General features: G+C 39.9%; 1 protein-coding gene across 1 annotated transcript in view; it reads left to right on the plus strand.

Annotated features, from left to right (window-relative positions):
• GPR156 (G protein-coupled receptor 156) overlaps nucleotides 1-17,578 on the plus strand; it is a 102,438-nt gene that overhangs the window by 66,512 nt on the left and 18,348 nt on the right. Inside the window, exons 4-7 of the mRNA XM_006210336.4 lie at nucleotides 9,939-10,074; nucleotides 10,331-10,441; nucleotides 15,191-15,316; nucleotides 16,597-16,692. Coding sequence (XP_006210398.1) covers nucleotides 9,939-10,074; nucleotides 10,331-10,441; nucleotides 15,191-15,316; nucleotides 16,597-16,692 — 469 coding nt within the window. The remainder of the gene's footprint in view (nucleotides 1-9,938; nucleotides 10,075-10,330; nucleotides 10,442-15,190; nucleotides 15,317-16,596; nucleotides 16,693-17,578) is intronic.

The following is a 17,578-nucleotide window of genomic DNA, read 5'->3' on the forward strand; positions in this document are numbered from 1 at the left end:
GCCTATTGTTTTTAATATTATTTGATATAATTACCAATATTCTAAGAAATAGAAAAAATATATATGCAGGTGATTCTGAACATAATGTAATTTTTGATGATTCAGAGGTGCTTCAAGATCCTTCAGTACTTCAAACATAAAATCAGCATTTAGTCCCTATGAGTATTCATACAGACAATTTAACTTAAAATTCATAGTTGCTAATTTCTATCACAGGCCTCTTGTGTGCTTTTTACTTTAGACACATTATCTCTAAGCTGTATAGCATTCAGGAGGATAAACATTATTTTCCCCATTTCAGATAAAGAAACTGCCTCAACATGGTTAGACAGATCACCCACCACACACAGCTAGTCAATCTAGTCAGTTTGATTTCAAAGCCATGCTTTTTCTATGACATCTTGTTACCTCAGTATTAACCTCAGTATTAATCCATGCAAGCTGCTTAAACACACACACAGATTATCTAACAGTTGTTCCTTTCACATCAGATTACAGGACAGAACATACAGCTCCTGTCACAGACTAGGGCAGACACTTCCAGGCCACTGCTGGGGCCAACACTTGGAGACACTAGACAATGATGGAAACCAAGAGCACAAAGCCGGCTGTTGCAAGAATTCAGTCTGGGGTTCCAGCCAGTAGGTAAAGCCAGGAGTCATAAGGGAGCCTGCCAAGATCAGAGATCCAAGCTAGCAGTCAGAGTTGAGTTGGAAGGGGCAGTCAAAGCCCAGCAGAAGGCACTCCAGGGGACTCAGGACTTCCTCTCTGTTTCCTCTTGATGATAAATTCCTGGTCAAGGGGGCCTTCAAGGGGCCTCAGGGGAGGAGGCAGGTGAAAACCCCAGACCTGCCAGAGCTACTGCTGAACGTTAGAAACCAGGATCAGAAAGGCCTGTAGCAGAAGTTCGTGGATCAGTAGGATGTACATAGTGTCCCAGGCAGCTGGGGTAAACTGGGGGGGAAGTGAAAGAACACTAGAAGGAACCAGGAGTCAGGACATCTGGATTAGCTGTCCCAGTGTGGTCCCTGTCTGGCTGTAAAACTGCATGCAGTCTCTTCTTAAAATGAGGGAGTCAGGTCGACTCACTGGTTTAGAACCCCAAGACTCAAAGCCTGCCCTAGGCAATTCGTGGGGGCTGGTGAGGGAGGAGCAAGCAGGTCCTGCCTTTCCAGTAGTCCCCCTTTTTTTCTTCTGAGTACTCTTCCAAGACTAATGCTTTACCCAGGATAACAGACATTTATGTTTCCACTCAGTTCAGGGCCCTGTAGACGGTGCTGGTAGAGACAAAGCTGAGTAAAACCCGGTCCCAGCATCATGAATTCCCAGATTCTAGCTCAGTGGGGAATGAATAATTCCAGCAGTTGTTCCAGATTCCTCTCAGATTCACCAAGGCTCAAAATTCTGACGCACACCTGAGGAAGAAAGGAGAAGGCGGCAAGGAAACCTCCCCAGTACGGCAGTCGAGCCTTTCGTGCCCCAGAGATCAACTGACCTGTCACCTGGTAGATAATATTCTGGTTCGCAGGAGACTCCCTGTGACTGAGTGTTTCATGTGGCCAACTGGGCCTGTGTTTTATGCTCTACTAAAAATCGGGGCATCTGCTCTGCCCTTCGGGAAGTGCTGCGGGCCTCCTGATAGGAGTTGCTCGAGGCCTTTTCCCCGCAGCTAAGGAGAGAGAGGAAGTTGAAATCACTGCTTCACAAATTACAACACATGCTTGTACTCTAGGGTATGAGGTTATATGACAGAAGAAGATTTTTTTGTGTTCGCAGTGTTTTTCCCCCGGACATTTAAAAGCACACTTAAAATATACTACAGGTACAATGAGACATGGCAACAATACATTTGGAAACTAATTTTTAAAAAAAAATCTATGTGAAGTGTAGCCATATTGCTCCAAATTAAAACCATATAAGCTCTTTTCTAGTAAGGGTACCCTTTGGTACCCTTTTTTTCCCTCTTATCACCAATTTATCTTGAATCTATCAGTATGCTTTTTCACTGCTTTCCTAAACTTGATCTGGTAATGAAGTAATTAATGGGCATTTGGTCTTCTATCTACATTTCCACATTTCAGCTTAAAAAATATTTGCAAGGCTGCATTTTAAAATTGATCCTTAGGCCTGTCTATGGTTCAGGAGAGCTGTGCATTCTGAAATTTGTATACTGGAAATTTATGTTCATAGTCACCTAAAATATACATACATTCATATATGTAGATTTTGTTAAATGGCTCCATGAATAGGGAGAAAATAACTGCTAATATTAGATTAAATTTTTATTCTGTTTTAAAAGATGAAAAGACAGAATAAGAAAATTGTCTTTGCAATGAGGAGGTTAGAAACCAGGGAGGTGATGCCCTAATGAGCTGAGGACAGAAATTATATCACATTTGCCTTCCTGTCTCAAGTTCTTCTTAATACCTTGGCAAGTAGATATTTAGGAATTGTTGAATTAATGTTTGATGTGGGAAGATCGTTAAAAAGATAATGACTAAAACATGGAGACACTAAGGTCATCTTTTGTTAAAGGGAAATTTGAGGACAGGCTATTTAGCAAGTTTTCTTTTGTACTTAATAGCTATTTTGACTGATTGATTGGGACATAAATTCTAATGCATCTTTGGTAACCAGGTCAGCCTGTTGTTCTGCTTAAGGTAGAGAAGCAGAAATGCAAAGTGTGACTGACTTATTAATAAGCCGGCAACAGGGAAAAGAAACTCGCTTCTGGAATAAGTTGAGAAGGGAAGAGCTGGAAGGCATCCTAGATTTCATCAGTTCCAACCACTGCTAACCATTTAGCTCCTCTGCAGGCAGAATGTCCTTGTTCATCCAGTTCCTCTGTTGCTTCAGTGCTGCGGGGCTGACCTGAGAGAAAGTAGGTGGGAGCTCGCTCTCTCCACATAAAACAAGGCTAGACAAGCACTTATGACTACAGGCAAGCAGGAACATTTAGAGAGGCCAGGCCCACCCAGGACTAGAAGCAGGGCTGAGTGCTTTAGCTCATGACAAAACATCATTTACTGGCTGCAAGCGTGTAAAGACAAGACATTGCACTGCATCCTCGCTGCAAGCAGCAAATCAGTCCAACATCAGCAGATTTTCTGAAGCCAGGGAACGGGAGGCGTGTTGTCAACCTCCAAGCTGCTGTCTGCTGAGACTCCGTAGTCTGGGTGGTCACGAAGATGAAGTCTCATCCATCAACTGCTTGACAAGGGCTGTCATCATATCACCGGGCCTACATGGCCCTCAATGCATGATGTAAGAGACACATTGGACAAGAGCATTTCCTGGGGGAATTCTCCAGGAAGAATTCAGCCAATGGAAAGCAGTCTTTCAAGTGGCCTGATGTCATTGGAGACAAGTAAACACATATATGTGTGTGCCTATGTGAGTGTACACATCCCCAAGATGCTGCACTTTCCTGGAAACAAAGAATGAGAGAGCAAAAAGCTTCACAAGCATCCCTTTAGGATCCTTTTTCTCATTTATTTTTAAAGTCCCTCGGCACCATGCTGAGAAGGGAAGCTGGGGAGGAGCTCACCCAGACGACAAGGCTTTTCAATGAGGGTTTGGTGTCTGGGGATTTGCCAAGAGGTTAAAACCCAGTGTCTGTGGAAGTCCCCGGCACCCAAAATATCTTGGCCCTTTTGTGTTCAGTAATGCCAGGGAGTTTTCAACCATTCCATGAGGGACCCAGGGGCTCCCCCTAAAACTCCTACTGTGACCCGAATGTACTCTTTTCTTAGCACACAAACAAGCCGGCTCTTGACTTTCTCTGACTGTCAGGGATCTCTGCCACTTTAGAGCCGTTTGGCGCACTTTCCCTCACCTAACAGAGGAGAGCATGGCCCAGGAAAAATGAGATTAAGGAAGAGGACAAAGAAAGAAAGAAACAATGGGCCTTCCATGTCCATTGATGAATTCATTTATTCATCTAACAAATGCTTATGGAACACTTGCCATTTTCCAAAGCCTTTGCTAGAGGCTGAGATACAGCCTCTGAATAAGAAACAGCCTCACTTTTGAGGAGTAGAAATTGTCTAGGGGGGCAAACAAAAAGCTAGTAACATAACATGACAATTATATTGATGTGCATATAGCCTGGAACATAGAGGAGGGCAGCAAACCTAGACTGAAGGCATCATCTAGGCAGACAGGTGCTCTTATTTTCTGAATCCAATGAGGTGAGTCACTCACAACGGAAATGTGAAGAAATACCCCATAGAAGGAATAAAAGGACTGGCTGGTGGTACAGGAAGTTTGGCTGAGTGATTTTGGTGGCAACAGTCTGCAAGGTTGTAGCACTGAGCTGCCTGGATGTAACAGCAGACAGTGGACTATAATTTCTTTACTTAACTATAGTTGATTTACAATATTATGTTAGTTTCAGGCGTACAGCTTCAGATTATTTTCCATTATAGGTTATTACAAGATATTCAGTATAGCTCCCTGTGCTATACAGTGAATGAATCCTTGTTGTTTATTTTACATATAGTGGTGTGTATCTGCTAATCCCATTATCCTAATTCATCCTTCCCCTGCTTTCCCCTTTGGTAACCATAAGTTTGTTTTCTACGTCTGTGAGTCTGTTTCTGTTTTGTAAATCAGTTGATTTGTATTATTTTTTTAGAGTCCACCTGTAAGTGATACCATATGATATTTGTCTTTCTCTGTCTGACTTACTTCACTTAGTATGATCATCTCTAAACCCATCCATGTTGCTGCAAAAGGAAATATTTCATTATTTTTTACGGTTGAGTAATACCAATGAATCATAATTTAGATGCAAGTTTTGTTGGGCAAGTGCAGAAAAAGGACTTGTTTGGAAAGGGAATTTGGTGCTTTTTGAGAGAACAGTTTGGATAACTAACCAGAGGTTTGAAATTGGGTAGAGAAAGGAAAAGAGACTGTGAGGAAGCTGAAAGCCAAGGACCTGGAGGTCTGGAGGCCATCAGTGGGCACGTGTATTAGACATCAGCATATGAGAGGGCTGAGGATGGGAGACTCATTCATTCATTCATCAGGTATCTATTGAGTGCTTTCAACATGTGCGGTAGTGTTGCAGTGCTGGGGGGACATCCTGAACAATTCTAATTGGCAGAAGACAGTAAATAACAAGAATAATAAATATGTAGATTATGTAATATGTTAGAAAGTAGTAAGCGCTATGGTGGGATGGGGATGGAGAGAATAGAAGAGGATAAGAAAAATTTGAAATTCTAGTGGAAGAGTGTGATTTTAAGTGGGCTTGTCATCATAACCCTGGCTGAGAGAGGAGCATTTGAACAAAGACACGAAGGGAGAGAGGGAATGAGCCATGCCGACATGTGAATTAACATATTCCAGGTAGGGAGTTCAGCCACTTCAAAGCCTAGAAATGTGAGAATGCCTGTCGTTCTTATGAAATAGCGAGGAGGTGGGTGGAGAGGAGTGGGCAAGGGGAAGAAGTAGGAAATGAGGCAGAGAGATAACTGGGACCAAATGTGGAGGCCTTGAAGACCCTGGTAGAGACTTTGGCTTTTCCTTCGAGTGAGGTGGAAAGCCATTGCAGAATTTTGAGCAGAGAAGTGACGTGATAGCTATGGCTGCTGTGCTGAAAATAGCCTTAAGGAGGGTCCAGAGTAGAAGCAGGGAGACCAGTTAAGAGGCTAGTGCATTAATCCAAATGAGATGTGCAAAGTCGGACTTTGATCAGGGTGATGGCAACAGAGGTGGTAAGAAGCATGTGGAATCTGGATGTATTTTAAGAGTAGAGCCAATAGGATTTCATGACAGCTTGGATGTGGGTGGTGAGCTAGAGTCAGGTATGACTCTAGGGTTTTTGGTCCAAGCAAAGAGAAAGATGAAGTTGCCACTGTCTGAACTGGGGGAGAATGTAAGAACAGATTGAGGGAGGAGACTAGGAGTTAAATTTCGGGCGCATTGGGATCAGAAAGTGGGATATTGGTGTTTAAAATTTCTGAAATGGAACCATCTTGAATGATCATAAGACCCAGGGTGCGACCTGGGGATGGGTGTCTGAAAGTGGAATAAAGTGAAGTTGTTATGATTAAAGAATTCAGATCTGGAGATTGAAAGGTTAATGAAATCTCCTAGGAGGTCCAGGCAGAAGAATAAGAAGCAGGGTCAGGTTGTTCTCGCCCTCATGATACAAAATTTGAACATAAATAATTACAGGTCACACAAATATTAGTTTTAGGTGTCCAGAACTTGAATTAGTTTAAGATTTTGAACTTAATACATTAAAAATAAGCAAAATGATCGCATTTGCTGAAACACCCCAGACAACAAGACAACACTGAAAAACTGTTTGATACATATCTAGATGAGTTAGATTTATAATCCCATTGTAGCATGGATCAAAAACAGTGGATTGGAAAAGAAATTCAATAAATTTCACAATTTAATCTTGTTTTATTAAAAAGCTTTTTGGAAAGACATTCGTATTTGCTTTTAGATATGTTTAAAGCTCAAGGATACCATTTTTATCAACTCATGTAGCATTTTAGAAAGCATGGCCCTGTGACATTTTAGGAAGGTTTTCTTATAGTCCCAGCAAGCCAAGAGGTACCCTCAGCTCCATTCTCAGGTCATGCTTGCAAACTCTGTCCTTAGCATCATTAAGAAGAAACAGCAGGATGACCAGTTAGTCCTCCATAACTCCAAGTGTATTAACTTCCATGTTCAGAAACTCATCTTTGATGAAAATTTTTAAAATGTCATACTGTGAGCTGGTAGATGTCACTTATGCATCTGAATTCATTAAAGGCTATTGAAATGATAAGCCAGGTTTATACAGATTCTGCAGATGTAAATGGATATTTATCTCTATGTATTGAGACCTTACTTGAGAAGAAAAAAATCAAGAAAGCTCTTACCTGACATTGCTAATCAATAAATGAAGGGAAAAGATACTGAGATAGATATATAATGCTTTTTCAAAACAATCTCACCTTGTTTCTGACTGCCAGTAACCCAGCCTGTGCTTTTTATCTCTTCATAAATGAAACACAAGTAATCTAGATGGGACGGGCTATTTATAAGTATATGATATTTAAATCTTCTTGCTTTGTAGAAATTATGTTTGTGGTTGATTAAAATATTCAGCATATGCAGGCTTCATCTTTTAGTTCAATAGAAAAATATAAATGACATTGGAGGTTGAATTCCGATCAAAGTAACAAAGACATCCTCTAGACTTACATAAGTCACCTGCTGAATTGGAGATGATTCACCTTTCAGTGATTTCACAGGTGTTAACTTGGCCAAACAAAATAGGTAAATCATCTTCCATTCATTTTTTTCCTGAGGCAAGTTTTCAGTAAAATTGTTTAGGAAGAATATCAAAAACATATATATATGTCCACTGAAAAATGAATTTGCATCAACTTCTGAGATATTAAGACTATGTAATGTACATTTTTGTCCAAAAAAAAAAAAAACTAAATTGAATTCCTCCTAACTAAATCAAGAGGGGGAGAAATTCTAAATCAGGATTCATGCAGCACCGAAGTACACAAAGAAGACCTGATTGTACAGTGGTGTTCAAATAAAATGGGTCCAGAGAAGAATTAAGAAAGAAACCTACCCATTAGTGATTTAGACAACACAGATCTGTGACTGAAACCTGGCACTCGCTTGGGGAGAACCTCATCCTCAGGTAATCGTGGCTCATGCAGGGAGCTTATGAGAGGCCCTTGGGAAGATCAGCCTCAGTCATGGGTCTTGCAGGAGCCCACCCAGGGTTGTCCCACTGTCCCTGCTTCTGACTGCACCAAGCAGCCAGTCCCAGTCAGTGGGGCTGTCTTTTCTAAATCATTGTCAGCACTGATCTCTCTAATGTGTTAACTTTTCTTAACAAATACTTTGTTCTTTTGATAGTCAGCATTCATCACATAGTCCCCTTTCTTATGGGAAGAGGCAAAGAAACTAGGGAAGATTACTCTCTTGAAGTCCACGGTTTAAAGACATGATGACTGAGGATGCAAGCCTGAATGAAGAATAGGTAGACTAGGGCTAACTCTCAAGTGTGGCTACAGAAATCTTAAGGGGAACAATAGAAATTTGTTCTTTATACACATCGCTCTCTTGCTCAGTGATGAAGTTGGTATTTTAGCAAAATAAGTGTGAAAGTAATGCATGGAATGTATTAGGATGGGGAAAAACTGGTGTTACAGAGAGCTGAAGGTTATATCAAAAAATCTGGAAATTAGTATTTTTGCATTGCCTTAGAGTTTCCAAAGAAAATGGAACACACCTCATTTGATCTTCACAATACTCTGTGGGTGGACATGAAAGAGGATGTATCTTCATTTCACAAATGACAAAACAGGAACCTAGACTAGTTAAATGACTCAATGAAAGTCACTGAGCTGCGATGGGCTGAGCCAGGATTCCCATCTATCACATCCAACTCCAGTTCCATTGCTCCTAATGTGACTGTATCCTGGGTAAATGTGGCAGCAGAAATGGAGAGTGAGGGACAGCCCAGTGAGATTGTGAAATAGCAGGTGAAAGAAACTGGCAATTGACTAGGTAGAGCTAATAAAGAAACAGGGAAAGGAAAAGGTGATTCTCCAGTTTCTAAAGCCTGGAAGATGGTGAGATTAGTACCATCAGCTATGTTGGCAACATGCTTACTACAGGCCAGACCCTGTGCCACACACTTTCTATACTGCATCATTGAATCCTCACAACTCTTTGGTTTTATTATCATCCCCATTTACAAGGGGAATACATGAAAGTTGTTCTTTCTTTTAGAGGCAGAAAGAAAAAAAAAATCAAGGTTTTTGCTTATAGACTAGGTAAAGCTCAACTGGACTCACTAGCCCACAGTGACCATACTTGGGCCTGAGTCCCGGGCAGTGGTTTGGTATTCCTGTATGTGTGTGGACATAATTATGGTGCCAGCTACAAAGTGAGCAAACTGGGCCGATGGTGGTTGTGATGGTTGTAAGTCCAGCACTGCCCAACTGTTTGTTTAATGCCCCCCAGCTACCTTAGGACTTTAGACTAGGCTGTTCTAAGTAGGTGGTTTTGCCTTGGCTCTGGCCTTTGAGGTGATCAGCCAGGTAATCCAGGTCCATAGATAGTTATTATTTAAAAATGAAAGTATAATTATCAAATGACTAATTGTATAAATATTGCATTTGTGTAGAATATCCTATTTAGACTAAAACTCTTTAGTACAATTACATTCCTTCTTAATTGATACTAGTTACTTTTCTTCTTAATTGTTATCAGTCACTATCCAAGATAAGCGTGGTTTTCCCTGTAGGTTAACTAATTCATGTATTTCTACCCCGTCCTGAGTGTCTGTTGGTGCCCAGGGTTTGTCTCAGACCCTGATTGTTTACATTTCCCTCTCATCTTCAATGTGCTCTGTAACCTCATTTGAAATCACTGGAGAAAAGACCTTTCCCAAGTTTCTTGCTTTCAACCCCTGGTTTCTCTTTCTCTCTTGGTCAGAAACAGGAAAAGAACTTATGTGTCAAATAAAGCAAATAGCGAATGAAAAATCCCCAAGCTTTTTCCAAATGGTAGTTTACCTTACAGCTCATTTTTAAAGACTCCAAGCTGTATCTCTTTAGGTATCTACCTGCTAGTTATTGTTCACTAGGCTGCATAGAGCAATCTCTTAGCAACCATAAACTTCACGGAAAAATCCTAACTCTTCTCTGATACCACCTGTTTTTAGGAATTTGGCCTTCTTTTAAAAGCCTTGGAGTTACACAAGCAAGAAACGCCAGGATTTAGTTCTTTTTGAAAATAAATTTAAATAAATCATTAGAGTTTCACAGGATATAAAGTTTTTTCTTCCCAGTGGCCTTTTACTCTGAGGTTGCTTTGGAGATTATGCTGGTGGGGAGGCTCTATCCACTCCCAGGGCAAAGGTCGTGACAGTAGGTGTCTTCTTCCCTGGTTTCCTATAGGATTGTGAAGATGTCCAGTCCCAATCTGAACATTGTGACCTTACTGGGCAGTTGTCTGACTTACAGTAGCGCTTACCTCTTTGGGATTCGAGATCAAGGTGCTTTAGCTGGAAGCTCAATGGAAACTCTCATTCAGGTAGGTGAAGTCTTCAATTTTGTTTTGAATATAGTGCCAAAGTTTTGATAATTTTTAAAATCATCTGCTCCTGTGGGCGGTGGTTACCCTTATCCTTGGTGTGGGCACTTTCAGAGGTGATCCCTGGAACGCTGAGTCAGTGAGGTCTACTTTCCACCCCAGGCCCTCTGTGGACTGAGGCTCTGCAGATGAGAATGTGTGGAGAACCACAAAGGTTCCTCTTATGCCTCTTGCTTCTGTCCCTTCTCACCTGTAGATAAGACTGTCCATGCTGTGCATTGGGACCTCCCTTGTGTTTGGTCCCATTCTGGGGAAGAGCTGGCGACTCTACAAGGTGTTTACCCAGAGGGTTCCGGACAAGAGAGTGGTGAGTAGGCAACACTGTTTGATTACAGACAGCAGCTCCACTATTGATTAAAAGCTAGAGAAGCTTGTGCCAGATTCCTGAGCCTGGCCCTTTTATGTCGATCTGAAGTTCCTGCTTCAAACCTTGGAGTCATGTAGCCTCATAAATTCCAAGGCTGGAAGGCTGTGTCGATGCTATTGGGATATTTATTTTTAAACAAAGGTTCTGCTTCATATGCACCCCAGGCCCTGGTCCTGCTCTGGGGGAATGTGTGAGCTGGCCATTATCTGGCACCAGTATGAGGGAGAGCAAGATGCCCAGAGAGGCTGTTGCTTGGCACAGATGTGAGCTGAAAGTGGGCAGAGGGAGAGTGGTTACAGAGAAGCTGTAGCTAGTTAGCAGTTTCTTCCCTCTTTGGAGCCCAGTTCTTTTCCATATAAGAAGCCATTCTCTGCACCAAGAAGGATGAGCCTGGAGCAGTGAGCAAGGAAGAGCACATCCATGCATTAGACAGAATCAGCCCTCGAAGCTATGTGGCAGCCAGATACCTGCACGTCCCTGACATCAAGTGTCATCCTAACTACATTCCCCCACTTTATCAGGTTTCCTAGCAAAGCTGCCCAAACCTCAAGCCTGATCATCAAACCCTTTGTCAATATAGGCCCTGCCCAGACCCAGTATATCACTCAGTTAGAGTTTACTTTTCTGGAATGATGAGACTTTTTTTTTTTTTAGCAAACATTGTTGATTTGTGGTGAATATTTTACAAAAGCTCTGCTTTGAGTAACCATACATATGAAGAAGATTGTATAAAGGACAGTAAGTTCATCCATTCCTCTAGACCACTGGTTCCTTTGTTCAAAAATAGCTTTATTGAGATATAATTGATATGCAATGAACTGCACATATTTAAAGTGTATGATTTGCTGTTTTGACCATGAAACATGAGGTATAATCTGCAAGTTTCCACATACAACTTTGTCATCTCCCTCTCCTGTCCAATTCTTACATCCCCTGTCCCTGTCCCCAGGCAAGCATTGATCTGCTTTCTGTCCCTATAGATTAGTTTTCATTTTCCATAATTTTATATAGATGGAATTATACAGCATGTATTCTTTTTTATCTGTCTTCTACTTGGCAAAATTATTTGGAGATTCATCCATGTTGTTGCTTGCATCAGTGGTTCTTTCCTCATTATTGCTGAGTGATATTCCAATGTGTAGAGTAACTAGTTTGTTTATCCATTCACCTGTTGATGGGTGTCTGGGTTTGTTTCCAGTTTGGGGATATTAATAATAAAACTGCTGTGAACACTGGTATACAAGTCTTTGTGTAAACATATGCTCCTTTCTCTTGGTTAAAAATCTAAGAGTAGTTGGATCATATTAAGTAAATGTATAACATTTTAAGAAAATGCCTGTTTTTGAAAGTGATTGTACCATTTTACATTCCCACCCACAGTATATGAGAGTCCCTTTCTTCCATGTCCTCCCAACATTTGACTTGGTTGATCTTTTTCACATTTGTCATCCTAATAGTTGTGTGTAGTAGTATCTCATTGTGTTTTAATTTGCATTTCCCTGATGCAATGTTGAGCATCTTTTTATATGCTTATTTGTCATCCATATATTTTCTTTGATAAAGTATCTGCTCAAATCTCTCACCTATTTTTTTTAATTTAGTTGTTTGTTTTCTGTTATTGAGTTATTGGATACAGTCCTTTATCAAATATATGAATTGCAAAAATTTTGTTCCCGTTTGTGACTTTTCATTCACTTAAGAATGTCTTTCAAAAAGAATATGTTTCTAATTTTGATGAAGTCCAATTCACTACTTTGATCTTTTGTAGATTATATTTTTGGTGTCAGATCTAAGAATCTTTCACCTAACCCAGGGCCCCAAAAGTTCTTCTCCCGTGTTTACTTCCAGAAGTTTTAAGAGTTTTTGTTTTTACATTTAAGTCTATGATCCATTTTGATTTAATTTTGAAATACGATGTGATCTGTAGGTTGAAATTTATTTTTTTTATATATGATATCTAATTGTTCCAGCACCATTTGTTGAAAAGACTGTCTTTTCTTCACTGAGTTACCTTTCCACCTTTATTGAAAGTCATTTGCTCGTAGATGTGTGGATCTGTTACTGGACTCTGTCTCACTGATGTAGTTTATTTTGACACCAACACTGTATTATGGTAGCTTTATACTAAATCTTCATTTCAGGAATGTTAGTTCTTCTCTTTCAATGTTGTTTTAGCTATTCTAGGTCCCTGGAATTTCCACATGAAGTTTTGAATCAGTTTGCCAATTTCTTCAAAATTTTTGCTGAGATTTTGATTGAGATTGTGTTGAATCTATAGATCAAATTGTGGAGAATTGACTTTTTAATAATGTTGTCTCTTTCAGCCCAAAAACACAGTATATGTTTCTTCATTTATTTAGGTCTTTTCTAATTTCTCTCAACAATTTTTTTTTGTAGTTTTCAGTGGAAGTCTTTCATTTCTTTTATCAAATTTATTCCTAAGTATTTTATATTTTTATGATATTATATATGTTACTGTTTTATTTTACTTTCTAATTTTCATTGCTAATAAATAGAAGTATGTTAATTTTTGTATGCTGATCTTACATGCTGCTCCCTTGCTAATCTGCTTATTAGTTCTAGTAGCTTTTTTGTAGTTTCCATCAGATATTCTACATAGATGATCATATCTTCTGTAAAAGATAGTTTCTTTCCAGTCTCTTCTGTGATGGCACTGGCTAGAAACACCACTACGATGTTCAGTAGGAGTGCTGAGAGCAGACATTTTTGAATTTTTCTTGATCATGTGGGGAAAACATTAAGTCTTGATCAAAACTAAGTATGATTTTATCTGTAATTGTATTACAGATGCCCTTTATCTAGTTGGGGAAATTCTCTTCCATTCCTATTTTGCTGACAATTTCTATAAAGAATTAATGTTAAAAAAAAAAAAGAATTAATGTTTTGTCAAATGTGTTTTCTATTAATGTGTGTCTATTAAGCATATGGTTTTTCTTTTTTAGTTTTCTCATACAGTATATTACATTGAATGATCTTAGGATCTCAAACCAACTTTGCATTCCTGAGACAAACTCTACTTGATCATGATGTATTATCCTTGTCTTATATTGTTGGATTCATTCTCATAATATGTTATTTGTAATGTTTGTATTCATGTTTTTAAGGGATGTTGCTCTGTAGCTTTCTTTTTTTCTAAAATCTTTTTCTGGTTTTTGTAACAGGATAATACCAGCCTTGTAGAATGAATTGGGAAATATTTCCTCTTCTTCAACTTCTGGAAGAGTTTGTGTATAATTGTATAACTGACAGTCACATATAGCATAAGTACTTTACAATAGTATACTTCCATTTCCCTACTTTCCAATCTTCATGTTGTTTTTACTTTTATATGCATCATAAGCCCCACACAATTGTTATTATTTTTTGTTTAGACAGTTACCTTTTAAAATATTTAAATAATAAAAATCAGTCATATATTTTTCCATGAAGTTAAACATTTCCAGAGCTCTTAATTTCCTTGTATAGATCCATATTTTCATCTGGTATCATTTTCGTTTTGCTTCTAGGATATCTAACATTCTCATGCAGGTGTGCTAATGCTGAATTCTTTTGGTTTTTGTTTATCTGAAAAAAGTCTTTATTTCACTTTTGTTTTTGTTTTGTTTTGTTTTTAATTTTTTATTTTTAATTTATTTTTAATTTTGGAGGGGGTAAGATTTATTTATTTATCTTAATGGAGGTACTGGGGGTTGAACCCAAGGCCTCGTGGGTGCTAAGCATGTGCTCTACCACTGAGCTATACCCTCCCCTTCTTCACTTTTCTTTTTGAAAACTAATTTTTTTAGATACAGAATTCTAGATTGAAGAAGATTTTTTCTTTAGTACTTTGAAGATTCCCTTCCACTGTTTTCTCATGTAGCCTTCTATCTGGTGAAAAATCTGATGTCTTCCTTATATTTGTTCCTCTCTACATGATATGTCACTTTTTGCTGGTTGATTTGAAGATTTTCACCTTATTATTGGCTTGGAGTAGTTTGATTAAGCAATTGATTTGTTTTTATCTTACAAACATGATGAATCATGTAACTAGTTGTGCTTCCTTCTTTTCATTGGTTGTCAAAAATGCAGGTCCACAATTCTGCCCTAGTTCTTGAATGCTGTGTGCTCTCCTCACCTGAGTATTCATCCTAATTCTCCTTATTGTCTCTTTACCTTAATATTTTTCAATTTTTCATCCTGTTGCTATATGTATATTTTCTTAATTTTATTTTTGTAACCACAAAAATAACACATTCTCTTTGTATTAAGTCAAATGATTCACATATGTATAGAGAAAATGCTAGTAATCTCTCTTTCACCACCCTTATCTCTCAATCCCACCCTCCAGGTTAATGGCTGTCAACAGTTCATGTGAAAACTTCCACATCTTCTATGTGCTCATATGAACATATCTAGAAATAACAGTGTATTTATTTTATAAGATCCCTTGACTATTCTGTGGGAAAAGCAAGGATATGGAAAAGATAAATGAATGAAAATGTTTAATGATGATATAGACATAGAAATCCTTGCACATATTTACTGTCTATTTCATCTTTGATGGCTGCATTTGAAGCCCCTTTGGAAGTCTGACCTAGGAGCCTTTAGCTCAGAGCACATAGGACACTCGAGCCCTTGTGTTGCATAGCCAGTGAGCAAAGGAAAATTACGGCCTTGACTCTTTTGCAGATCATCAAAGACCTACAGCTCCTGGGATTGGTGGCAGCCCTGGTGATAGCCGATGTGATCCTGCTCATGACGTGGGTGCTGACTGACCCCATCCAGTGCCTCCAGATTCTCAGTGTCAGTATGACGGTGAGGGGCCCAATCCCTGGAGAATCTAGTTCCTGAACTGGAGGGACTGGCTTCTGTGGGTACACGGGGGACATTCTCCCTGTAGCGTTTACCGTGTGGGCATCCTCCCAGCAAAAAGATAAATGACCCAGAGAAGATGAAGAGTCAGGAGCTGTGGCTGTGGGGAATGCCTGCCCCTTGTCTGCAGGGTGTGCTGCTACGCCCACTTCTCTCCCACCCCTAGTGTTTTCCAGCCGCATCCACTGAGATGTCAGCACTCTGGAATCTGCCTGGCAGTAGTGTCTGCTCCCACAGTATCAATAATGAAAACTTTCAGCTGCACACAGTTGCCTTACCTTAATTGTTGAAAAATAAAGGTAGTATTTTGAGGTGTTCTTTGGAGTCAGTCGACCCCAGTCCAAATCCCAGCTTTACCACTTAGCAGCCATGTGACCGTGGGAAAGTTGTTTAACCTCTCTAAGTCTCTATTTCCTCATAGGTAAAAATGGAGATAATAGTATACCTATTTCATAGGGCTGTGGTGAATATTAAGTGAAACAATGCAGAAAAAGGACTCAGCTGTGCCCAGTATACAGTGTTCAGTTAATGGGAAGTATTATGTCTCTAGCCTCATAAAGGGCCTGAGGAATACAGTGGAATCTTTTTTTTTTAACATTTTTTATTGATTTATAATCATTTTACAATGTTGTGTCAAATTCCAGTGTTCAGCACAATTTTTCAGTCATTCATGGACATATACACACTCATTGTCACGTTTTTTTCTCTGTGATTTATCATAACATTTTGTGTATATTTCCCTGTGCTATACAGTGTAATCTTGTTTATCTATTCTACAATTTTGAAATCCCAGTCTATCCCTTCCCACCCTCTACCCCCCTGGTTACCACAAGTCTGTGGAATACAGTGGAATCTTGACAGTGCAGATTGAATATTTAAAGTTTTAGCTGTTAACAAATAGCAGGGACAGGATGTGAAATAACTTGTAATTATGCTGATGCGCTAATTTGAATCACTGTAGTAGCAAAGCACGGAACAGGGGTAATTCCTGCTGGCACCCAGCATCCACATGTCAGCCCAACTGTATCGTCTTTTCCTCCAATTCATACTAACCCTCTTTAGATTCTAATGGACTCACCCAAATGTTACAGTTTTTACATATGAAGGGAGAAATTATATGCTGTAGGGGAATTCACGATCCAGAATGTTTACAAAGATCTGCCGTATGTGTATGTTCCTGGTAATTGTGGGTGCCCTCAGTCCTGACTCCGTGTCCCTCCTAGGTGACAGGGAGAGACGTGTCCTGCTCTCTGACCAGCACACACTTCTGTGCTTCCCGGTACTCTGATGTCTGGATTGCTGTCGTTTTGGGATGCAAGGTTGGTAACCGTATCTCTTTAGGATACTATCTGTCACCAACAAAATGGATATGAAGAAGAATTTTGGGAATTAATGAGGTGATTTCTGCAAAGAATACTGCAATCAGAGGAGACCTCTTTTGACACAGAAATCTCAAAGCCATGACCATTATTATGTCTCTACTTTTTATTTGTTTGGAGGGGTCACTTTATCAACTCTTTGGATTCCCTGATTCAGTCCTCCTCCAAATCATGTGGAATTTACCCACTATTTCTCCCATCTATTGGTCTGATTTTTTTCACTGATTTGGCAATACCAGTTTTCTCCCCAGCTACCTACAAGGGGAATTATGAGGAAACATTCTGTTCTCTTAAGTGCCCATATTACCTCTCTTCTGTTTTTCTTCTAGATTTAGGTCAAGGTATCCTGCTGCCTTCCTGCCATCTAACTTTCTCGCTCTGGTTGGAAGCATGGCTGGCCCAAAGATAGATGGCAACATCCATAGGGTCCTTTGAGTGGTTCCAGCTACCTCACTGTGTCTCCCATTTGCCCTGACTCTCCTGTCATTAGACTCATTTGTCTCTGTTAGATGGCAAAGGAGGATATTTCCAGAGGGCACGGATACCTCTACAGGGCACTAAGGGAGGTCCTCAGAACCAACTCTCCTGTTAGCTGGTTTTTAGCTTGGAGGGACAGAGAATCTGGCTCTGGGCGTCATGGGGCAGGCCGATTTCAATGACCAGGGCAAGCCCTGCATGGTGGGAGGCTGCCTGTTGACTATCAGGACAGAGAGGCCTGGCAGAGGAGAAGGAGTTTTTGTAGAAATAAGTGGCCTATAAAGGTAAACTTTTACTCACTTCACTACTCAGAAAGTGTTCAAGCGGTTGCTTCTGAGAAACAGGCCTG

The sequence above is a fragment of the Vicugna pacos genome, chromosome 1 (assembly GCF_048564905.1).
Source record: "Vicugna pacos chromosome 1, VicPac4, whole genome shotgun sequence".
NCBI classification, from domain to species: domain Eukaryota; kingdom Metazoa; phylum Chordata; class Mammalia; order Artiodactyla; family Camelidae; genus Vicugna; species Vicugna pacos.